The sequence below is a fragment of the Pan paniscus genome, chromosome 9 (assembly GCF_029289425.2).
Source record: "Pan paniscus chromosome 9, NHGRI_mPanPan1-v2.0_pri, whole genome shotgun sequence".
In the NCBI taxonomy this organism is placed as follows: Eukaryota; Metazoa; Chordata; class Mammalia; order Primates; family Hominidae; genus Pan; species Pan paniscus.
Window position 1 is genome coordinate 33,730,398 of NC_073258.2, and position 25,739 is coordinate 33,756,136.

Genomic DNA, 25,739 nt, shown 5'->3' on the forward strand with positions numbered 1-25,739 from the left:
TTTTCTTCTGGTTTTGTTTCATTTCCAGGTGGAGGTTTAGCCGTTGGAACAGTTCTTCTAATTGGTTAGTACAAAATACATGCTTTGCTCTCCTCTATCATTGTTTTCTGTTGTGCATAATCATTTTATCCAATTCCCATTCCAAAATTATTTAAATCACTAACACGACAGAAGTTAAGATAAATTAGAGAGGAATTGACTTAAGTTCTATTTTAAATTCTAATGTTGAGCTGAACTTGAAATAAATTAGGCAAATATATCTGAACATGTAGCTCTTATAACTTAAAAATGTTCATAGTGCATTGTGCTCCATTTTTTAAAAAAGACTAAAATTAATGTGAATTGATTTTTTTGGAGAACCTCAGTATTTAAAGTGGGATTATTACAGGGATCAATTTGGGAAATTGAAATACCAAGTCCATCGTATATATCATATCATTTTATCATTATCTTTTTATTGAAACAAAAGTAACAAAGTAGTAAATCATATTTTAGTTCATCTTTAAAGTGGCAAGAGTCCTAATTTAAGTATATAACCATAATTGCCTTCCTTCTTTTTTAGTATATATAGGTCACAGAATCTCGGAATTGAAATAAACCTTGTCAGTTATATAATCAAAGCAGCCATATTAATATTTAATTCATGTATCTGTAACATATCTATTTTTCCTACTTTTGTCCTCTGATATAATATAGAATAAATTTACGTAGTTTTTCACGTGACACCCTTAAAATATTTGAAAATACCTATTTTTTCATCTCAAATATTCTCCAAACTAAATAGACATTATTCCTTAACCTGGTTTTATATGTTAGGGTTTTCACACACCTCACTGTTCTGATTATTCTTTTTATGCACCTTCTAGTCTGGCATTCATTGTCTCCTGAATCATGCCCCAACCTAAATACAGTATTCCAAATGTAATATGACCTGAAATCACCATACTGGGACTATAAAATAAATATGTTAATCTAGACAGAGTTATTAGTACCAGGCACCAAAAAGGTTGGTTTCTATTTATTGACCCCTAAGGTAACAAAAAAAGTATTTTGGAAGAATTTTCCCCAAGAGTGAGTAAAATACAAAGTGGTGATGCTTAAAATTTGGCATGTATGTAAGAATTTGTCTAGTAAAGGAAAACGTTATATAGAACATTTTATTCCTCATCTATGCTGGATAATTAAAGAGTAATAATATTAGTAGTGAGAGCTGCCTTTTATTTAACTCTTACTGTTGGTCATACATTATGCAAAGTGCATTATGTTTTTTTTTTTAGCTTAATACAACAACCTCAGAAGATACTAAATATACTTCATGTTATCTCCCTTTTATACATGAGGAAATGAGGCTCACAAGGATGGGGTAGTTTTCCCACTATTCCACAGTTAATCTGAGAACCAGGACTTGAATTCTGTGTGATTCCAAAACCCATTTTTTTTGTAACTATGCTCTAAAGTTTTCTCACATGTTTTGTTTAATAGCAATAAACAGTAAAATAGGAATTACATCCCTTTTTAGATTATTGCAGTTTCAAGTAGTAAAGTAAAACTCACATTTATGGAGATTTTTTCTTTTAATGGATTTTCAGATTTCTCAACATGAAGGAATCCTTGATAAATTCATGCACAATAAGGATCAAAGTTGCAGCACTGTAAAAATCCTTATTTCACATGATCAGCATTTCTCCATTCCAGTCAAAAAGTTTTGTCTTTAAAATATAAATCAATATATAGGGAGTGGTTAAAAACATCTTCAGGTGTACAGTATTTGTTAGATCAGTTTATATAGTTGTAGCATATTGCTATTAAAAATGTAATATATTAGTTTACTTAAATTATGCCATTTAATCATTTTGGTCCTGTGTTCTCTCAACTCAGCCATTAATTTCCCTGTTGGCTCTTGGCTGTGAAGTACCTGCCAACTTCTTACCAGTCATTTACTTACATCAATACAATATAATCTTCTGGAAATTTACCTAGAGTTTAGTGCCTGAGTATCCAGATAGTAGACAATTTTTAATAAAAGCTAAGTAAAATATGTCTTATGAGATACTTATGTCACCCATGAGTCATTAAAGTACTATTTAAGACAGAATTATTCCTAACATTACATATAAGAGAGAAAAATAACCTGTGATCAAGAAATTCTAGAAATGATTATCTCAGTTACATTTTTAAGACTGTATCTTATGGTAAATAAAGAATGTCTGAAGGTGTCTATTGAGAAAATTATTTACACGTTTGGTATAAATACATAAAATACAAAACGGTTTGTAAAGAAAATTAGGTTGCTTTTTCGGATCCTCAGCCTCCGTTCCTTGAAATTACAGTGTCCTGGGTATTCCACCCAAATATTGCCATGTAAGTAATATACATGGGAACATTTCACACCTTGCTTTATCTACTTAATACATCTTAGACCTCAATTTATGTACACTTATATAGATGTACTACTTCATTTTTGTTAACAACTGCATAGGATTTGATTATATAGATGTGCCATAATTTATTGTAATAGTTCTCTACTGAAAAATTTAAATTAATTCCATCTTTTTCTATTACTAACAATGCTATTGTGCATAATCTTGTGTATAACCTTTGCACACATATGTAAATATTCTAGAATAAACTGTAAGATATAGACTTGCTTCATTGCAGCATGTTAAATTTTGTAGCTATTATTAGATTGCTCTCCCAAAAGGTTATACTGTCATATGCTTCAGCCAACAATTATATCAGTTTACCCTAATCTCACCCTTGACAACACTTGTATGTTATCAAACATTTTAATATTTACCAGTCCAATTAGATTAGATTAGCAGATGAAGTTCTCCACTTTTTTTTTTTTTTTTTTTAAGAGATGAGTCTTGCTCTGTTTCCCAAGGTGGACTGCAACGGCATGATCGTAGCTCACTGCAGCCTCCAACTCCTGGGCTTAAGTAGTCTTCCCTTCTCAGTCTCCTGAGTAGCTGGGACAGCACTCACACCACCATGCCCTGCTAATTTTTTATTTATTAATTTTTTTTTTTTGGTAGAGACAGGGCCTTGTTATATTGCCCAGGCTGTTCTTAAACTTCAGGCCTCAAGCAGTCCTCCTGCCTCAGCCCGCAGAGTACTGGGATGATTGGTGTGAGCCACTGCATCTGGCCCCAGTTCTCTACTTTTCTTCATTCCCAAGTCTATGTGACTTGTACAATGAATTAAATCCACTTGAAGATATGGAAGCATAGTTTCAAAATATAAAAATACAAGGATTTTAGTTCAGTGTTTAGGAGCCTATGGTATTACTATATTGCTCATCACTGAAAAACTTTAAATTCCAGAAGTAAGAGAAAATTAAAACATGAAGATTATTTACATTAATAACATTTTACTATAGATTTCCAACTTTTTAACCATTTTCTTGTGAAATAGTTTATTCATTTACCAAGGCAGTTTTATGTAGAAGCATACCTGTGCATGAGTGTGGGCTTTCAGAGTACTGTATTTACAGCTTCAGTAGCAATTTAACTATGGAAACTAGAGCTAATGAGCACTGCCAGAAAAACCTAAAATAAGTCCACTCTAGACCTGAATATAGCAAAATAAATACATGTGAACAGATGAAAGGAAATTCTCTGAGGAATAAATTGAAGAACTAAGGGACCCCACTGTGTACTTTAAAAATTTAAGATGGTTGTCAATTAATAAAATCAAAAATTGATTTTAAAATCAAAGATAAAATTTGATTTTAAAATCAAAGATAGATTTTTCTTAAAATGTTTAATGCTTAAGTACTGGAATAGGCTTTGAGATGTTTTATCTATATTACTTTCTGACAGTCTGTTACATTGGTAAATTTGGAACACCTTAAAAGTTTCAAAAGTTAATTGATAGCATAAATATTTAGAGTTTACACAGTCTCTTTAAATAAAGGATCTTTATTTGTAAAGATACTGAGCATCAAAAAGGTTTAATAGAAGTTCTAAATAGGTGACATTTATCAATGTGTTTTTTTAAACTAATCTTTTACATTAATTATGTAATTTTAATTCTAGATATGGGAGATAAATGATACACTTTTGGATAATTAAACCTATTATCAGTGTACTTTTATATTACTTTTTTCTGTGTAACAATATTAACACAAATTTTACAGTTTATAAACAACATAGATTTATTTATCTCATAGTTTCTGTAGGTCAGGAATCTAGGCACACTCCCACGGAGTCCTCAGCAAGCCTACAATATAGGTGTCAGCCAGGGCTGAGTTCTCATCTGAAGGCTTGACAAGGGAACTATCTGCTTTCAAGCTCATGTGGTTGTTTACAACATTCAGCTCCTTGCTGATTGGCAGCCAGAGGCTGCCCTCTCCATAGGGCATCTCACAAGATGGTGTCTTATTCCTTCAAAACCAAGAAGAGAGAATGTCCCTCAGCAAAATGTTATAGGTTTTCATAACAGAAATGACATCCCATCATCTTCGCCATAATCTCTTGGTTAGAAGCAAGTTCCACATTCTGCTGCAATCAAGGGGAAGAGATACACAAAGGCATGAATACCAGGAGACAGGAATCATAGGGACCACCTTAGAATGTGTTCACCACACTTTTCATAATTTTAAATCATATTATTTCCTGTAATAGCAAAAACTAAGCACTCTTAATAGTCCTCACAGAATATTATAGTATTTCTTGTCAGTCATCTTCAACCTTTCTGAATTTGCTAAGCTATATTATTCTTCTACATCATGCAATAAATTCTGAGCTAACCAGCCTGGGCAACATGGCAAAACCCTGTTTCTACAAAAAAATACAAAAATTAACTGGGTGTGGTGGCATGTACCTGTAGTCCCAGCTACTCAGGAGGCTGAGGTGGGAGGAGTGATTGAGCAAAGGAGGTTAAAGCTGCAGTGATCATGCCACTGGACTCCAGCCTGGGTGATAGAGCGAAACCCTGTCTCAAAAAGAAAATAAAAATTCTGAGCTTTTTTCTATGCAGGAATTGGCCTGCTAGCTGGTCACCTATTTTTGTAAATAAAATTTTATTAGAATACAGCTGTGCTTATTCATGTGCACATTGTCTACAGCTTCTTTTGTGCCACAAGTACAGTGTTGATTAGTTGTAACAGAAACTGTATGAATCACAAGGCCTAAAATACTTGCTTTCTGATTCCTTAAGAAAAATTTTGCCAATCGCTGTTTTGTGTTACTATATTTGATATTCTACTAAACTTACTTTAGAGTAGTAGAACTTTGTTAAAGGACTGAAATAGGACAACTGATATCAGTGCAGTCCTTTAGTAGAACCACCTGATCTTTAGTCCTGAAGCATTTAAGCTCTTACAATGTGTTCAGCACTGTTAGGCAAGATAAATCTCTGGATATTGGTTGCATATGGAATAACCATGAACAGTACATATATAACATGCCGATATAAGAAGTATGAAAAAGACTTAAATTGAATCAAAGTATGGGTAGAAAGGAGTGATGAAGAAAAAAAATTGCTCATATGGAAAACAATCAGTACACAATAGAGGATATCAACAGAGTATGCTTATGTAATAACTAGGTCCTTCTAATGTAGAGAGAGTACATATTTAGGACTAGTGAGAAGGTAAGTTTGGCCTTCTTCCCCTGGATCTCTTGCTTCAACTACCTGCTTGTAGAATTCACACTGTAAGGCTTAAGGACCCTTATACCAGTCCCCAGAACAATAGTGTGTAAAGACTAGGCTGTATACCTGTAATCCACTCCTAGGATTTTTGTTTGTTTAACTTTATGGCCAGCCAAATCTATCATGCTTTACCTCCTCGTTATCTTTGGTCATTATCTAAAACCAAATTAAGACCAAATCTAATTAAGCTGTTCCAATGGTCTGGTCTTTTATCTCTATAATACTCCGTATTTTTCTCTTTAAACTCAATTTCCTATTTCCTTCTCTTCCAGACCTTTCCAGTTTGCCCTCTATAACACCTATTTCATGTAAAATAAACTCTGATATCCTAAAATCTTATCCTTAAATATTTTATTGAAACATTTAACATTTATTGAGGATGTACTGTGTGCTGGGCATCATGCTAAGCCATTGACATGTATTGTATCATGTAATTTCACAACAATGAGAGGAAGTGTCTTTATTTTATAGGTAATGAAATTGAAGCTTTGAGAGAAGCTAAGTAACTTGCCCAAGATCACATATATGGTAGCTGAGATTCACAATCAAATTTCTCATTTTATACTAAAACATGATAACTTATCTTAAAAATCCCTTCTGGGGCTGTTCCACCTTCTATATCGTCTCATTGCTGCCATATATTGACTTCTTAGTTATTTTTATTATTTATTGGAGACTATCCTGATCTCTAACGTCAAGTAGGCTTTCAACACTGGCCAGAAAACTTTTGTATAAATCTAGTCACCTCTTTTTTATTTTCAGTAATCTCAGTGGCCTTTTAAACCTTCAAACATCTAACATAGTATACTGCTATGAAGACATCAAACAAGATGTCTTCAAACATCTAACATAGTATATTACTTTATCCTAATCCTCTGAAATAACTTACAGTTGTGTCACACAGAAAAAAAATACAGTTTTATCAGAGGAGAATTCACCCAAGTTCCTAAAATCAATCCTCAAAACTTACCTCTATTCACAAATGCAAAGATATACTGTGCCTTCTCCTATTTGAGAATCATCTTTCATCTGTACTTTAAATATCATCTCATTCTAACTTTCCAAGGACCTAGCAATATCAATTTCCCTTCTCTCCTTATCTTTAATCTCTTCCACTATATTAGTTCTTTTCAATGTGTACTTTAACCGTACTCAAATCTATTTTTAAGCTTTATTTAAAAACAAGGGGAAAAAAATCTTCCCTCTTAACCCTATCCCTTTCTCCACTATTGCTTTTTCTCTTCCCTTTCATAGCCAAGCCTTTTGTATAGTCTGTACTTACATATTTTGTAATATTTCAGTCATTCATCAATCTACCTCAAATACTACCATTTCACTGAAACCACCTTAATGACTTTCTCACTGCTAAACCTAGAGGATACTTGTCAGCCCTCTTCCTTTTTAATGTCTGTTGCACTTGATGTTGTTAATCACTCTTTTCTTGAAGTACTCCCTTCCTTTCTTCTTTTGTAACATTCTGTTCTGATTTTCCCTCTCATTCTGCTTATGTTTTTAAAGATTCCTTTGGCTTTATTTCAAATAATGGTATCCTATTCCCTCTTCTAGTGCTACATATTCTCCTGAAAGGTCTCAGTCCCTGCCATAACTAGAATGAACAGGGAATAAAAATAATCAGTAATCTCCAGACATCGCTATATATATAGAATACATAGAGAAATGCAGAGAGCATATTTAACCCCCTATTCAACATTTCCTCCTAAATATCTTATAGACATCTCAAAATCAATGTGTTTGAAGCTTTCCCTACCTCCAAATTCTGCTGCATTCTTCGATATCTGTTTCTCTTCCTATGGACTCTGGATTATTGAATCTAACAGGTGACACATGCCAGAGACCTGAGTGACACGCTTGTCTCTCATACATCCAGAAAACATTAAATCCTAATGACTTTTATCCTTTAAATATTGTGTTAATTTTGTCTGTTCTTCATCTTTGCTGCCACTACCCCAATTCAGGCCATAATCAATAACCTCACTGAAACTGGCATAACAGGTATTTCCCTTGCCTCAGTTCATTATCATAATGTTGCCAGAATGCACTTTCTAATATGAGAAGCTAATCATAGTATATCTTGGCTTAAGACCTTTCTGTGCTCCTTGTTGATCTTAACATAAGATCTAAGCTTCTTAACTTCTGACTATAAGGCCTTTAACAATCTGCCACTGCTGATTCACTTTAGCCTTCTCTCTTCTCATCCTCTCACTATTCTTCCTCATACTTTGTGTTTATCATTCTGAGCTTTTAATTCCATTCTCTCCTGTCTCTAGACCTTTGCTTATGTTCTTTCTTGCTGCCTTTTATTTTCCTCTTAATTGTTTTTGAAGTCTCCAGTTAGACATTTCTTCCAGAAAGTTTTCCTTAACTACTGCTTTCCTTCCCTTTACCTACACTCAGTATTCCTTCTGTATACTTCTGTAGTAGTCTTTATTTACCTTATCATGGCACTTACTACACATTTTTTACATCAGGTAATCATGAAATTGCCTGATCGTGATTACTTATTTAATAGACTGTAAACTCTATAACCATGGGAGCCATGTAGGAGCATAATGAATAAATGAGTGATTTGAAAGCCTGGGTAAAGGCAATTAAATTATATTGGTAAGAAATAGATAGTCATGGAGTGTTTTGAGCAATTAAGAAATATTATGATGGATACACTGCAGAAATAAAGTAAAATTTGAAGTAATGGAAACTCCTCATTGCCCTAATCTAAAGATGAGGTGATGTTTGTTACTATACTTTTAAGACTTTTGTCATAAATTTGCTATTTTACTTTTCTACTTCTGTATTTCAGTATGTATATTAGATTCTAAATGTTTAACGGGTTATGCTTAGACTGCTCTGATATGAAACACCATTTTCCTACATTTTTCCTCATTTAATAGGTACCTCTTAAGAAAGCCAATTTCTATTTCTGTGCTATATACATGTGTAGGTGATGAAGGAGAGACAGAAGGTAGGATGATTCCCAGATTTTTATCCTGGGAAAGTTTAGAATTAGTACCATTAAGTGAAGTTAGAAAAGGAAAAGAATGAGCAAATATTGAGGTGAGGTAAATAATTCAGTTTAAACATAATGACTTTTAGGTACTAGTGAAAAACCCAAGGCATTCAACCTAATAGAAAGTTGGATTTTCTGGCATGAAATTTAGGCTAGAGAAAAAGATTTAGGATTTTTCAACATTATTTAACTGTTTTATTCAGTGTGTGTTTTAGTGTTGTCATAGACAAATGGCAGATTGCCCAGGTTTATACTTGAGGATCCGGAATGGAACTTTGGGAGATCTCTTAACTCCCTGAAATTACATGAAAATTTGTGTTTGGCTATGTGTGTATATATATATATATATATTTTTTTTTTTTGCAGTGAGTCAATATGCCACTGCACTCCAGCCTGCGTGACAGAGTGACACTCCATCTGAAAAAAAAAAAGTTATTATGAGTATTAAATAAACCAATGCATGAGAAGTGCAGTGCAGTGTTTAGTATAGAGTTAGTGCTCAATAATATTAGCTATTTGCTGTTTTTTAACCACATGTTGAGTACCCTAGAATTGGTGAGTTCTCACATACCGACAGTGAGAAAAAGAAGACAAGGTCTTAAGTTTTCCCTTTCCCACAATTGGGGTCAGCCACCTCCTGGCAGGCCCAAAGAACTAGCACAGATACTTCCTCATATCTCCACCACCGTCACTGCTGTTACCAGGCAATAAACTCAAGGGCTGGAGAAAGCAGGAGTACAACATTTATGGTAAAAAGTGAGGCAAGTGAGGGGATACAACTCCAAGGGCATCAGTCGTAGACATTGAAGTTGCTTGCAAGAAGCAGAACTTGACATTCCTGTTTCCCAGCCAATTCCCTGCTAACCTCTAGAACCTGCAAGCCCATCAAAGTAAATAGTGCAGGATGAGAGTTATTGGGAAAGCCTGCTTTATATCTGCTGGATTTTGTCAACATTCTCAAACATTAAGACTATTACCTGTTTCTCATATAGGAAAAGGAGGGGGGCCTGCTAGAATAGATTGTGTGAACAAACACAGCTAGAAGAATAATGACAGTAATAGTATTTCCAAAGAGAGACTGAGGATGAATTAGTGGCCCCAAAAACACTAGATTCTACCTCTTTGAGGGGTTCTTCAGTGACATATAGGGCCAGAATGAAGTAAGGTACCACCCACAAACCACACTTAACATCTGCATGGAAACCACCTAATTTTAGAGGGTATAAGCAGCAGACTTAATACAACAGGTCAGAGTGAGGCTAGGGACATCTCTCTACCTGTGCCAGACAGGCAATTACAGAAACTGATCTCTGCCACTCTTCTTTTTCTTACTTTCCCAGTATAGGAGCTAGGACTTGAAGAAAAGACTTGTAGGAAGAGGTATCTTAGAACTTCCTTTTCTCACTGCTGCCCCCTCCACTTAACACCGCCTTACTAAGTATTTCAAGTCACAAGCCTTAGTGGAAAATGTTGTAATTGACTATTGACTAAGTTTTTAACTGGACAGTTCCAAGTTTTAATAACTGAAACTAGTGAGAATCATGGAAGCAGCTCCGGATATCATTAAAAGATGAGAAAAGGAAGATTTGGCTTGCATAGCTGAAAGTAGTGACTAGCAAAAAGTACATAAAATCATTTCATATGTACGTAACAAAAACTCGAGAGCTCTATATAAACTGTTTACGTACACAAAGAATGGCTAAAGAAACAGGAGAAAAGTTATAAAAACTGGGAAAAGGTGGGGAGGGAGTGTACAGTAGTTTCATGAAGAAAGTTGTCAATGGTAATAGTTCCCATAAATAAGGTAAGGATTTACAAATATCCAACAAATTAGACAATTATAAAATAATTGGTGTTGGAGAGCAGTCTTGGTGGAGTGATGATACAGCTCATTTGGATTTTTGTATTAAGAAAAAAATGATATTCCTGTTGTTTCTATCCACTAGGCTTTGTTCCACCCCTTGGAGCCATAATGTACAAATGAAATTCCATTTCCGTTTTATAGTCCAACAGATATTTGAAGACAGCTATCTTATGTCTCTTGGGTCTCTTTCTTTAAGCTAAATATTTCCATTTCTCATTGTCACATACTTTCAGCTCCCTTCACCATCACTGTTTTTGAAGATGCTTTAGTTTGTGTAAGTCCTCAAACTGAATATATTATCATCAGGTTGGTTGACTACTGTGGAATAGAACAGGACAAGCATCTTTCTGAACCTAGAAATTAGACTGTTAATTCAGACCAAAATTACATTTGCTTTTTGGCAGTTCTGTCACATCATTATCATTTTTACTTGCCCAGTGTTATGGGGATTCACTAAATAGATTAATTAAATGCTTATTGTACAACCTCAAAATTTGTTTCACAGAATTGGTAATTTTCAGCTTGATGAGTTTAGTGTTTTTGCTAATCCCTAAGTAGGTGATCTCCCTATTAGTTTTTCCTGCCTCATATGATTCTTTGAAAAAACAGAAGTGATAACTATTATAGAATATATGTGTATATGTGTATAAAATGGTGTGTTTTCAAACTATAGTAGATGTGGATGATTTATAAGACAAGATCGATTTTTGTTTGTTGTTTTTTCCTCTAATTAATTCTACAAATATTAAGTATATGTATACTATGTGCCGGGCACTAGAGATATAATAATAGGATGCATTCTCTGCCATAATAATCTTTTAGCTTCATGGAGGAATTTCAGGAATGTTTATTAAATACTACTAGGGGTTAAAAGGGTGCTCCAGAGCACACTGATATCTCACCCAGCCTTGAGTAAAGCTTCTTAATAATGGTGCCACCTAATCTTGGTCTGGAAGGAGGTGAGCAAATTAGTTAGCCAGAGTTGTGAAGGAATTTATACAAGGGTCCTGAGGCAAGGAGCAATATGGGTGGTGCTAACAAGTAGTTTGCTATCCCTGGAATTTATGAAATATGGAAGGGGGAATGTATTGAGAAAGAAGGCAACACAACATTTAAAGAGGCTTATATGGCTTGCTTTTTGGGTGTTTTTCGACTGAGAGCAATGAAAAGCCATTTAAGTTTTTGAAACAGGGGAGTGACAAGATTAGATTTGCTCTTTAGAAAAATATACTCTTGAGTAATGTGGAGAATAGATTGGAGGGAGGAGTAAGGTTAGAGATACAGGGACCAATTGGGAGGCTGATAGTGAGAGGTAAGGATGAATTGAACTACATTATTGTCAGTAAAGATGGAAGGAAGTGGATGGATTTTAAAGATTTAGGAAGTTAAAGCTGTGATTATTTGTGGGGATAAAAAGGAAAGGGAAGAGCTGAGAATGAAAACCATAGTAGCTAACATTTATTGACCACTTAACTACGCACAAGGCACTGATTTAAGTATTTAAATCTTGCCACAGTCTTATGAGGTAGGTATAATTTTATTATTCCTATATCATAGTTGAAGAAACCTCAAGCCCAAAGGAAATGGTTACCAAATAACTTAACGAATTAGCTTGTTACCACCAGAAGATGGGCAGCAAGGAAGAGGAAAAAATACAGTTTCCCGTTTGGACATGTCATGAAATTCTGTTGGCACATTGAAGTAAAGATAAGATAACATAAAACATGTTTGCTAAGTACTATGTCTAGTTAACAATATGCAAATAAATAGCATGATGTCAATGCCTGGAGCTTAGCACGGAGAAAGCTGAGCTAGAGATAAAGAAAAGGTCACTAAGGATAGTATGGGGAACAAGAAAAAAGTCAGAACCCTCACTCATTTAAGAGATAGGTAGAAAAAGACAACTGTGACATCTAGTTTGTTTATTATCCTTCATTACTCATAAATCACTCAGTTTTTTAAATTATCTACGAGTACATATCCCTACTTTAAGTAGTATTGATCTGATATAGTTCATTCTCTTAGTTGAGTATTGTAATATGCATCCATAACTTTATGAAAGTTTTAATTCTTCTAATTAAATAGTTTAGGTTTCTTTCTCTCATTACTAAAAAGTTGTTAAACAACAGTCACGTATATTTTATTTTTATTTTTTAATTTTTATGTTCTCAGGGTGTACAAGTACAGATTTCTTTTTTTTGTTTTTTTTTTTTTGTTTTTTTATGAAATGGAGTTTTGCTCTTGTTGCCCAGGCTGGAGTGCAATGGTGTGATCTCGGCTCATTGTAACCTCTGCCTTCCGGATTTAAGCAATTCTCCTGCCTCAGCCTCCCAAGTAGCTGGGATTACAGGCGTGCACCACCACGCCTGGCTAATTTTGTATTTTTTTAGTAGAGACAGGGTTTCATCATGTTGGTGGTCAGGATGGTCTCAAACTCCTGATCTCAGGTGATCCACCCGCCTCGGCCTCCCAAAGTGCTGGGATTACAGGCATGAGCCATGTGCCCGGCCACAAGTACTGATTTCTTACATGCATATATTGCACAGTGGTGAAGTCTGGCTTCTTCATGTTATCACCCAAATGGTGAGCATTGTACCCAATAGGTAGTTTTTCAACCTTCACCCCCTTACCACTCTTCCACCTTTTGTAGTCGCCACTGTCTGTTATTCCACTCTGTATGTCCATGTAGCTGTTGTCATTTATAAGTAAAAACGTGTGGTATTTGGTTTTCTGTTTCTGAATTATTTCATTTAGGATAATGGCCTCCAGTTTCATCCGTGTTGCTACAAAAGCCATCTCATTCTTTTTTTTTTTTTTTTTTTTTGTGACGGAGTCTCGCTCTTTCGCCCAGGCCAGACTGCAGTGGCGCTATCTCGGCTCACTGCAAGCTCCGCCTCCCGAGTTAACGCCATTCTCCTGCCTCAGCCTGCCAAGTAGCTGGGACTACATGCGCCGGCCATCACGCCCGGCTAATTTTTTTTTTCTTTTTGTATTTTTTGGTAGAGACGGGGTTTCACCGTGTTAGCCAGGATGGTCTCGATCTCCTGACCTCGTGATCCGCCCGCCTCGGCCTCCCAAAGTGCTGGGATTACAGGCATGAGCCACCGCGCCCGGCCTGAAAAGTTTTAAGTAGGGAAATGAGATCATCAGGTTTGCATTTTGAAAATGTTACTACTAAATTGAAGGAGGAGGATTAGGGTGAATGCAAAGAAATAAGAGACAGTTACAGTCATTTAGGTAAGAGTTTTTTTTGGTTTTGTTTTGTTTTGTTTTGTTTGAGACGGAGTCTCACTCTGTCGCCCAGGCTGGAGTGCAGTGGAGCGATCTCGGCTCACTGCAAGCTCCTCCTCCCGGGTTCACGCTATTCTCCTGGCACAGCCTCCCAAGTAGCTGGGACTACAGGCTCCCGCCACCACGCCCAGCTAATGTTTTTGTATTTTTTACTAGAGACGGGTTTCACCATGTTAGCCAGGATGGTCTCGATCTCCTGACCTCGTGATCCGCCCGCCTCGGCCTCCCAAAGTGCTGAGATTACAGGCGTGAGCCACCGTGCCCGGCCAGTTAAGAGTTGTTAGTAGTATGACTCGTGGAATGACATTAGCGTGGAGGAAGTAATCAAATCCCACAAATACTTTGATACTTTGCTAATACGTTTCACTGGATTATAAGGATGAGGAAAGAGGTGGATTGGTGTGTGTGTGTGTGTGTGTGTGTGTGTGTGTGTGTGTGTGTATGAGAGCGAGAGAGAGAGAAAGAGGAGATATTGGGGATAAATTCTGGCTTTCTGAAAACTGAAAGAGGGCCACATTTGGTGCAAGAAAATGAGTTACTGGGTTTCATCTTGGGCATGTTGGACCTGAAGCATCCTTATTCTTCTATATTTAGTACCAATAAAACCCTAAAAGCCGCATGAAAAGTCCATGGTAAGGGGGTATAGCTATGTAATGTATGTATGGTTCATAAGTTTTCTAGAATATTATTCAGCCTTAAACATGTTAGCTACAAGACTATAAAGCATGTTAGATTAAGTGAAAAAAGTAGGATACCAAATCCAGTAATCACTGAAAACATAGAAAAAGTACTGAAAGGAAATAGAGCAAACTTTAAGCAAGGATTATTTGAGGACTGTGGGTGAATTTTTTAAAATTTAAATTTTCCATTTTGTAAAAATATCAATCTTAGAAATTAAAAATTTTAATGTCAGATTTGTTTCTTATATCGATTTATAATGACCACGGTTTAAATGTTTGCTTCTCTAAACTGACTTAATAGTAATTACTTCAGGTAAAATCAATTATTGTTTAAACATGACTTTCTAGTTAGTTCCAAAGTTGAGTGAAGGTGAATTCTTAGTTATACAAAGTAAGCAATTTTTCCAGTGTTACAGCTGTATTAATCAGTAGTCAGTGCTGATCATCTCTCCCATAGTTGTCTCTGCTAGCTTTTCCATCTGTCAGCTGTAAGCAATGCAGAAGCATTGAAAACATTTTCCTTTGCCGTAGCACACTAAAATTCTCATAAAATGTCCCTAAATCATTAAGTGCATTTTGTGAGTGACGAATAATGTTAAAGAACTAGCTATGTGTTTTAATATATAAAATTAGACTTTGTGTAAATTGACCATACTTTTAATCATGGATTTCCTCTAAGATAATGTGCTAAGAAGGTATCTATAAACAACTCACCACCTGATATTTTGGTCATACTTTAGGGAATTGTTTTAATAAATAAATGTTATTGAATTTTAATTTATATACAATAAAATGCACCCATTTGTTTATTTATTTTATTGAATTATTTTTGAGCCAGGTTCTCGTTCTGTTCCCCAGGCTGGAGTGCAGTGGTACAATCATGGCTCACTGCATCCTGGAGCTCTTGGGGCCAAGGGATCCTCCCACCTCAGCCTCCCAAGTAGCTAGGACTACCAGTGCACACCACCACACCCAGCTAATTTTTAATTATTTTTTGTAGTGCTGAGGTATCACTGTATTGCTCAGGCTTGTCTCAAACTCCTCGCCTCAAAGTGACCCTGCCATCTTGGCCTCCCAAAGCATGAGGATTACAGAAGCGAGTGACTGTGCCAAGCACATTTACTTATTTTAGTGACTTTTTACGACTGTATATACTCATGCAGCCACCACCACAATCAAGATATAAAACACTTCTGTCACCATAAAGTGTTTCCTGGTGCTCAGTTTCCTGGCCCCAAGCACCTAACCTCTCCTTTCTGTCATTAGAGATTAATTTTGCTTTCTATAGAATATCGTGTAACTGCAGTTTTGCCATATGTACTTTTTTGTATCTGGCTTTTTTCCACTTAGCATAATGTTTTTTGAGATTTACCCATGTTGTTGCATGTATAGTCAGGCCTCTGTATTAGCATGTACCACATCCTTGGATACAGAGGGCAAAATGTAAGGTACTAAGCATCCTTGGATTTTGGTATTCATGGAGTATCCTAGATATCCAATCCTGGATGTCCTTGGTACCCAGTCCCCTGTGGATACCAAGAAACTACTGCAAATTAGTAGTTTATTTCCTTTTATTGCTGAGTAGTAATCCATTTAGGAATATATCATTTGTTTTCTCCCTTCAGCAAGTAGTTGATGGACATTTTATTTGTTTTCAGTTTTTGGCTATTAAAAAAAAAAAGCTGTCATAAACCTTCTGTATAAATCTATGCAGACATATATTTTCAACTCTCATGGGTAAGTACCCAAGAGTAGAATTGCTGGATCGTATAATAAGTGTTTGTTTAACTTTTTTGGAAACTGCCAAACTGTTTTTGTTTTGTTTTGTTCTGATTTGTTTGAGACGGCGTCTTGCTCTGTCACCCAGGCTGGAGTGCAGTGGCGTAATCTCGGCTCACTGCAACCTCCACTTCCCAGGTTCAAGCAATTCTTCTGCCTCAGCCTCCTGAGTAGCTGGGATTATACGCATGTGCAAGCATGCCCGGGTAATTTTTGTGTTTTTAGTAAAGGCGGGATTTCGCTATGTTGGCCAGGCTAGTCTCCAACTCCTGACCTCAAGCAATCCACTTGCCTTGGCCTCTCAAAGCATGGGGATTACAGACATGAGCCACCGCATCTGGTCTGCCAAACTGTTTTCTAATGTAGTTATAGTGTTTTGCATTGCAACTAACAATGTTGGAGCATTTTATTTGCTCCACATACTTGTCAGTTGAACATCTTTTAATATGTTTTTTGGCCATTCATGTATCTTTTTTTGTAAAGCATGTGTTCACATCTTTTGCTCATTTTTATGTTGCCCAGTTTGTGTTCTTATTGCATTATGAAAGTTGCTAAAATATATTCTGGATACCAGTCCTCTACTATATATATGTATTGCAAATATCTTCTATCTGTAGTTTGCCTGTTTTAAATCTTCCTATTAGCTGTCTTTTCAAAGGCAAATTGTAAACATTTTTATGAAGTTTAATTTATTCATTTTTTTCTCCAGTTCATGCTTTCATATCCTAAGAAACATTTGCCTACTCCAAGGTTGCAGAGAAGGCATTTTCTTCTAATAGTTTTAATTATTTCAGCTTTTTTGTTTAACTCTGTGATCCATTTCAAGCTAATATTTAGTACTAGTACAAGAGGTAAGATGGAGGTTTTTGCTGTTTTTTGATTGAGTGTACTATGAGGCAAGATTGAAGTTTTTATCGCTTTTTGTTGTTTAAATATGGATATTCAGTTATTGCAGGACCATTTGTTACAAAAAAAATTATTTCTCCACCTTTGTCAAAAACCGATTGTATGGATTTATTTCTGGACTCTATTCTTTTCCACTGATATATATTTCTGTCCTTTTGCTAATTCCACATTACCTTGATTGCTGTAGCTTTATAGTAAGTCTTGAAATAAAATGGTAAGTCTTCCAACTGTGTTCTTTGTTCAGATTTCTTTGACTGTTGTATTAGTCCCTTCTCGCACTGCTCTAAAGAAATAATTGAGACTGGGTAATTTGTAAAGAAAATAGGTTTAATTGGCTCATGGTTCTGCAGGCCATACAGGAAGCATGGCTAGGTTAGAAAACTTAAAAGTCATGGCCAAAGGCAAAGGGGAGGCAGGCACATCTCACATGGCAGGAGCAGGAGGAAGAGAAAGAGTGGGGAGGTGCTACACACTTTTAAACAACCAGATCTCATGATAACTCACTATCATGAGAACAGCACCAAAGGGGAAATCCACCACCATGAACCAATCACCTCCCACCAGGCCCCACTTCCAACACCGGGGACTACAATTTGACATGAGATTTGGGCAGGGACACAGACCCAAACCATATCACCTGTATTCTATGACCTTGGATTTCTTTGTAAATTTTAGAATTACCTTGTCAATTTCTCCAAAAAGCTTACTGGAATTTTTATTGGGATTCCATTAAATCTACAGATCAGTTTGAAGATATGAGTCTTCTATCCCATGAACATGATATATCTCTCCATTTATTTAGGTCTTCTATACTCTCAGAATGTTTTGTACTTTTCACTGTAGAACTAATTCATACACATATTTCGTTAAATTTATCCAAAATATTTAATTGCAGGTGGGATTTCTAAAATTTCAGTTCCTATTTTTGTTACTATTATGTAGAAGTACAATTAATATATTAGTGTAGTATAATTAGTATAGTATTAGTATAGTATAATTCTTTAAATACTTAAAGCCAAATCCAGTAATATGATATATATTACTTTATAAAATATATTAATGCAATATAATTATAGAATTACAATTCTATATATTATAGTAATGACAATATAATTATACTCTATTATATTGCATTACTATATAATAATTATATAACTACAATATAATTATATTGTATTATATATTATATACTTATATGATTATAATATATATAATTATTATAATTTTGTTTTAAATGCCATAAAACCAAAGCCAGTAACATTACACAGCTAAGACCTTCCATACGATATTGATTAGAAGTGATGAAAGTGAATATACCTCCATTTTTCCCGATCTCAGAAGAAAAGCATTGCATCTTATCATTATGTATGATGATACCTATAGGTTTTTTGTAGATCCCATGTGTCAAGTTGAAGATGTAATATTACTGGATTTGGTTTTACAGTATTTAAAACCAAATTATATTAATTATATCTAATATAAATGTATATTCTATTACCATATTTGGTTTTATGATATTTAAAGAATTATTTTCATATATTTTCATGAGGCATAGTCTGTAGCTTTCTGTTTCTGTTGTATCTGGTTCTATTTTGGTATTGGGGTAACACTGGCCTCATAAAATGAGTTTAGAAGTGTTTCATCCTTTCCTCTTTTCTGAAAAGAGTACATGTGGGATTGGTATTATGACCTCCTAAAATTTGATAATGATGTGTAGTTTTGTAGAACTCTTTGATTTTGATGTTAGAGTAATGATGGGCCTATAAAGTGGGAATTGTTTCCTTTTCCTTTTTGCTGAGTTTAAGTATTGGTATTATTTTTTCCTTCAAATATTTAAATTTACTAGTGAAGTTCCCTATACCTGAAGTGTGTATGTATGTGCAGGGGGTAATTTTGTGGATATCAAAGTGATGTAGTAGTTGGAGAATGATGTCTGGAACCAGAAAGTCTATTAAAAGTACCTAGTTCTGGCCGGGCGCGGTGGCTTACGCCTGTAATCCCAGCACTTTGAGAGGCCAAGGCGGGCAGATCACGAGGTCAGGAGATCGAGACCATCCTGGCTAACACAGTGAAACCCTGTCTCTACTAAAAATACAGAAAAATTAGCCGGGCCTGGTGGCGGGCGCCTGCTACTCGGGAGGCTGAGGCAGGAGAATGGCGTGAACCCAGGCAGAGCTTGCAGTGAGCCGAGATTGCGCCACTGCACCTCCAGCCTGGGCGACAGAAAGAGACTCCGTCTCAAAAAAAAAAGTGCCTAGTTCTCATTGACTCCCTTTACAAGTCTCTTAGCCTATCTATCTATGCCTCAGGAATACGCAATTTTTGTTCCACCTCATATACTTGTTTTAAGGAAAAAAAATATAAAAACATATGAATGTGCTTGCTGTTTGATAGCCATTTGATTCTTTTCTTGCTATATGTTTCTAACTGCAACTTTTCCTTTTTACAGAGGAGGATAAATATAATATTTACTCACCTTTGCTCTTCAAGTATTTCCTGGCAGAAGGAATTGTCAATGGGCATACTTTGTTGGTTGCATCTGCTAAAGAGGATCCTGCCAACATTTTACAGGTATAGAATATATGAACTTAATATTGCATTTTGAATGTTTCATGAAAAAATATTGTTTATATATGTAAACAAGATATATGTTTGTATATATACAAACTATATTTAAATGCATTAACGGAACCATACATTTTTCAAAATCTCAGTAAAAAGTATCAAATTTATTTGAACATAGGATTACATTTTAAACTAATGTTTTTGAACAATTTTTTTAAAGTTCATATGAGAGTTGGGGAAATATTAAGCTACCAAAAACTGACACTAAATAAAATTACTAGACCAGGCATTCACAAAAGTCATGCTTAATAGCAAAAAATTCTAGTTTACACTTCTTATTGAAGAAAGGGGAAAAACATCCTTTAATTTTTTGCTTCTAATTATAACATCTTCATTTTGACTACTATGGCAAAGCAAATTTTCCAAAGTCTAAGCTTTTCTATACTACTAACAAAGTATCACTTAACTGTTACTCTTAAGAAGTCCTTAAAAGAAACTTGAAATTTGAATTTTCAGCCTGAAACTATTAGATAAAGTATATGAGTTACAGCAAATAATGGAATAAAAACAAAAGGGACATCTATATAATCAGCAAATTGGCTGATAAGAATTTTAAATATTTTACATTTCTACTTAGCACAAGCAAAAATAAACTGATTCCAAGGCACTACAGTATTTGCCATTTTTACTGCAAGCTTTAGGCAATTTTTTTTCTTTTAATTTTGAAGAGATGATGTCTCACTATGTTGCCAGACTGGTCTTGAATTCCTGGTCTCAAGGGATTCTCCCACCTGGGCCTCCCAAAGTTCTGGGATTACAGGCATCAGCCACCGCATCCAGCCTACTGCAAGCTTTAATCATAATTTCATTCTAAATGTATCTAAGGAAATTAAAATGTTCATACATATAAAAATTATTATATCTGATAGGTAATATTCTACACAGTCATGATAATAAGAGAATTCTGGAAAACATTAGATAAAGAAAACAACTGCAGATTGTTTGGTAATTATATTACCAGTATGCCAGAGGTATAAATCAGAAGAAGCAGAAATTAGAAGTACTCATTGATTAATATTAGTTTTCTTGGAGAATGCCACAAATGATTCTCTTCTATGATAAAATATGTCATTGATGTACTGAATCTTTAAGCCAAAGCACACTTTTTCCCTCAGAGAGGACACTTTTAACTTTTAGAATTCTTAGTTTCTTTGTCCATAACAGAATCCTAATTTAAGACATTATTTGAATAGAGTTCATAATCTAAAGTCATTTTTCCATAGGATATTTTAATTTTAGTACATAGTTTGCAAAATGGCAAATTAGTCATTTATAAGGAATTTGTAACATAATAAATACTAATTCATAATACCTGTGAACAAATGCCAACAAACTTCTTTGCCTTAGTATAAAAGTCACTATAATGCTGAGGTCAAAACTAACATAATTCGTTCATATGATTCAGACTTTGCTTGTTAAATAATACTGTTATGAAATCCAAAGCAGAAACCTGTATTTGATTGATTTTCCTCTGGTTGTAGGGCTTATTTTTTTCTCAATCTCTTTTGTAGTTGTTTACTTTTTACAATATTTCTTGGTGTTTTCTTTTGCTCTGTTTCCTGGCTTTTATCATCTTGGCCAACTTCTGGACAGTGCTACACTTGCTAGGAGCAGTGGAGTAAAGGCCAAAACCATTGTTGTAAGTAAGCTACACAGGTTCTTCATGACATATTCCACAATATACCGAGACTAAGATTTTATATCAAACATCTATATAGCCATCATAGGAAAATTTTGCCAGCCAGAAGCAGAAATGCCTGTATATGCTTTTGAAAATAAAGTTTTTTATTTTTATTTTTTCCTCTTTCAACCTGGGTAGCTGATGTTAAAAATTTGCACAGTTTGCTTTAGAGAACACATTAATTTCAAAACTAATCCCTGACATCTTTCTTAGGGGTGCCTTGAATTTGTACAAGTTAGTATTAAAAATCTTAGTGTACTTTACATATCCTTCTTTAGATTATGTGAAGGAGTTTGAAGCTATAAAAGAAATATTACCTTTTTCATCAAGCTTTTATAAAATAGCCAGTCATTTATGCAAGTAATTGGGTGTTGCAAAGACTTAGTCATACAATAATTTTATGGTGTAGGAGAGTAAAATATAAAATATAAAACTACAGTTAAAAGCAAAACAGACTTTTAAAAAGTACACCGTGTCTGACCAAGCTGCACATGTCTGACCAAGATAGATTAACAAGGTCCAGATTTCTCCTCATGCCTGAAACAGCTAAAAAACAAAAAACAAACATAAAAAGCAGCACAGGGTATAGGAAACAACAGTTTTCGAAACACTTGGCATCAGATAATAAAAGTGATACCTGAGATATACAAAACAAAGAAGGCAAACCCTGTAATTTCCCTACCTTACTGAGTACAGTGTTTCCAAGCCACAGTGCAAAGAAGAGAAATACAAGATAAGATGACCTTCAGGAGACACAGCTAGGATCACAAGGAGGTCAAGGAAATTCTATTTATAAATCAGAGTACCTGAAAGGGAAGAGGTATACATCGAGTGAGTTAGAGATCTGCATAGGGTCGGTCTCCCTCTAGTCTTCAGATGAGTGCTCGCCTGTACTTGTACACGAGGAGATGGCCTGAGGCTAGAGAAAGAACTACCTGACAATATTAGAAGTAACAATCCCCAGGGCCAACAGTAATTCCTGCTCCCACATGCCAGAGTGAAAAACTTCATAATTCATGAGGCATCAGGTGGAGTATTTAGAAGAGTTTTGCATTGGTAAAGAGCAAAATTATTCCCAGATTATAAAACACTGCTCTGGTCCTGTCTAATGAGGCTTAAAAACAAGGCCTGAAGTAACCAACTGTTTTCAAGTACCTTAACTGTGTCCCAGTCCAAAGCTCAAAGTATAGTAATATTCAAGTGTCCAGCACCCAATAGGATAAAATATTCTGTGTCTGGTTTCCAGTTAAAACATAATAGACATGCAAAGAAATAAGAAAATACAATTTATAATAAGGAGAAAAATCAATTACAACAAAAAAGAAATGACATGATAGAATTAGCAGATGAAAACATAAGTTTTATTACAAGTATATTATAAATATTCAGTAAGCTAGAAGGAAGATTAAACATGTTAAATGGAAACATGGAAGATGTAAATATAAACACAAGTTAAACTTTTACAGATGAAAATACAGTGACTGCAATGAAAAATACACTTGAGGTGCAAAGTGGATTAGACACTGAAAAAGAAAAGATTAGTAAATTTGAAGACATGGCATTTAAAATTATACAAGATGAAACCTGGAAAATAGACTGGGGAAAAAAAAGATTTTTGCATTAGTGAGCTGTAAGATAACTTAAGGGTCCCTAACATGTGATTGGACTCTGTGAAGGGAGAAGGAGTAGTACACAACAAATATTCAAAGAAATAAGGAATGAAAGTATTACAGAAATAATGAAAAATATGCCACAATTCTGAGGTGTTTGGCAAACTCCAAGTTTTGTTGTTGTTGTTGTTTGTTTTTTGTTTTTTGTTTTTGGGACGGAGTCTTACTGTGTCACCCAGGCTGGAGTGTAGTGGTGCGATCTTGGCTCACTGCAAGCTCCGCCTCCCGGGTTCATGCCATTCTCCTGCCTCAGCCTCCCAAGTAGCTGGGACTACAGGCGCCCACCACCAAGTCTGGCTAATTTTTTGTATTTTTAGTAGAGACAGGGTTTCACCGTGTTAGCCAGGATGGTCTTGATCTCCTGACCTCGTGATCTGCCCACTTCGGCCTCCCAACGTGCTGGGCAAACTCCAAGTTTTAAAAGTCCTGAAGAAAACAACATCAATGCACATCATAATCAAATTTCTTGAAGCAAGTGATAAAGACAAAATCTTGAAAGTGACCAGAGATAAAAGCACATTACATAGATAGGACCAAAGATAAGAATGACAGCCAACTTTTAGGCAATACAAACCAGAAAACAAGGAGGAAGTCTTTAAAATGCTAAAAGAAAAACATGTTATCAATTCAGAATTCTATACTCAGCAAATATCTTTCATAAACAAAGATTTTACAATTTAAAAAGGTGGTTTTTTATGAAAACAAAATAAAGACTTTCTCAAATGCTAAAATCAAAAAGAATTCACAACCACCAGACTTGCATTGTAAGAAATACTAAAGTTTTTCGCAAAAAAATCAAAATAATGCCAAATGTGGAAAAAGATCGGGGAGGAGCCAAGATGGCCGAATAGGAACAGCTTCGGTCTACAGCTCCCAGCGTGAGCGACGCAGAAGACGGGTGATTTCTGCATTTCCATCTGAGGTACCAGGTTCATCTCACTAGGGAGTGCCAGACAGTGGGCGCAGGTCAGTGGGTGCAGCGCACCATGCACAAGCTGAAGCAGGGCGAGGCATTGCCTCACTCGGGAAGCGCAAAGGGTCAGGGAGTTCCCTTTCCTAGTCAAAGAAAGGGGTGACAGACGGCACCTGGAAAATCGGGTCACTCCCACCTGAATACTGCACTTTTCAGATGGGTTTAAAAAACGGCGCACCAGGAGTTTATATCCTGCACCTGGCTCAGAGGGTCCTACGCCCACGGAGTCTCCCTGATTGCTAGCACAGCAGTCTGAGATCAAACTGCAAGGCGGCAGTGAGGCTGGGGGAGGGGCGCCCACCATTGCCCAGGTTTGCTTAGGTAAACAAAGCAGCCGGAAAGCTCCAACTGGGTGGAGACCACCACAGCTCAAGGAGGCCTGCCTGCCTCTGTAGGCTCCACCTCTGGGGGCAGGGCACAGACAAACAAAAAGACAGCAGTAACCTCTGCAGACTTAAATGTCCCTGTCTGACAGCTTTGAAGAGAGCAGAGGTTCTCCCAGCACGCAGCTGGAGATCTGAGGACGGGCAGACTGCCTCCTCAAGTGGGTCTCTGACCCCTGACCCCTGAGCAGCCTAACTGGGAGGCACCCCCCAGTAGGGGCAGACTGACACCTCACACAGCTGGGTACTCCTCTGAGACAAAACTTCCAGATCAGACAGCAGCATTCGCGGTTCACGAAAAACCACTGTTCTGCAGCCACCGCTGCTGATACCCAGGCAAACAGGGTCTGGAGTGGACCTCTAGCAAACTCCAACAGACCTGCAGCTGAGGGTCCTGTCTGTTAGAAGGAAAACTAACAAACAGAAAGGACATCCACACCAAAAACCCATCTTTACATCACCATCATCAAAGACCAAAAGTAGATAAAACCACAAAGATGGGAAAAAAACAGAGGAGAAAAAGCAGAGCACCTCTCCTCCTCAAAAGGATTGCAGTTCCTCACCAGCAATGGAACAAAGTTGGACAGAGAATGACTTTGACGAGTTGAGAGAAGAAGGCTTCAGACGATCAAACTACGAGCTACAGGAGGAAATTCAAACCAAAGGCAAAGAAGTTAAAAACTTTGAAAAAAATTGAGACGAATGTATAACTAGAATAACCAATACAGAGAAGTGCTTAAAGGAGCTGATGTAGCTGAAAGCCAAGGCTCGAGAACTATGTGAAGAATGCAGAAGCCTCAGGAGCCGATGCGATCAACTGGAAGAAAGGGTATCAGCAATGGAAGATGAAATGAATGAAATGAAGCGAGAAGGGAAGTTTAGAGAAAAAAGAATGAAAAGAAACGAACAAAGCCTCCAAGAAATGTGGGACTATGTGAAAAGACGAAATCTACGTCTGATTGGTGTACCTGAAAGTGATGGGGAGAATGGAACCAAGTTGGAAAACACTCTGCAGGATATTATCCTGGAGAACTTCCCCAATCGAGCAAGGCAGGCCAACATTCAGATTCAGGAAATACAGAGAACGCCACAAAGATACTCCTCGAGAGGAGCAACTGCAAGACACGTAATTGTCAGATTCATCAAAGTTGAAATGAAGGAAAAAATGTTAAGGGCAGCCAGAGAGAAAGGTCGGGTTACCCACAAA

The 25,739-nt window shown here is 36.1% G+C and overlaps 1 protein-coding gene across 6 annotated transcripts in view; it reads left to right on the forward strand.

Moving 5' to 3' along the window:
• ELP4 (elongator acetyltransferase complex subunit 4) overlaps positions 1-25,739 on the forward strand; it is a 274,679-nt gene that overhangs the window by 10,365 nt on the left and 238,575 nt on the right. For all 6 annotated transcript variants that reach the window (XM_003830413.6, XM_008955877.5, XM_034932357.3 and 3 more), the window contains exons 2-3: positions 29-64; positions 19,650-19,771. In XM_003830413.6, coding sequence (XP_003830461.1) covers positions 29-64; positions 19,650-19,771 — 158 coding nt within the window. The remainder of the gene's footprint in view (positions 1-28; positions 65-19,649; positions 19,772-25,739) is intronic.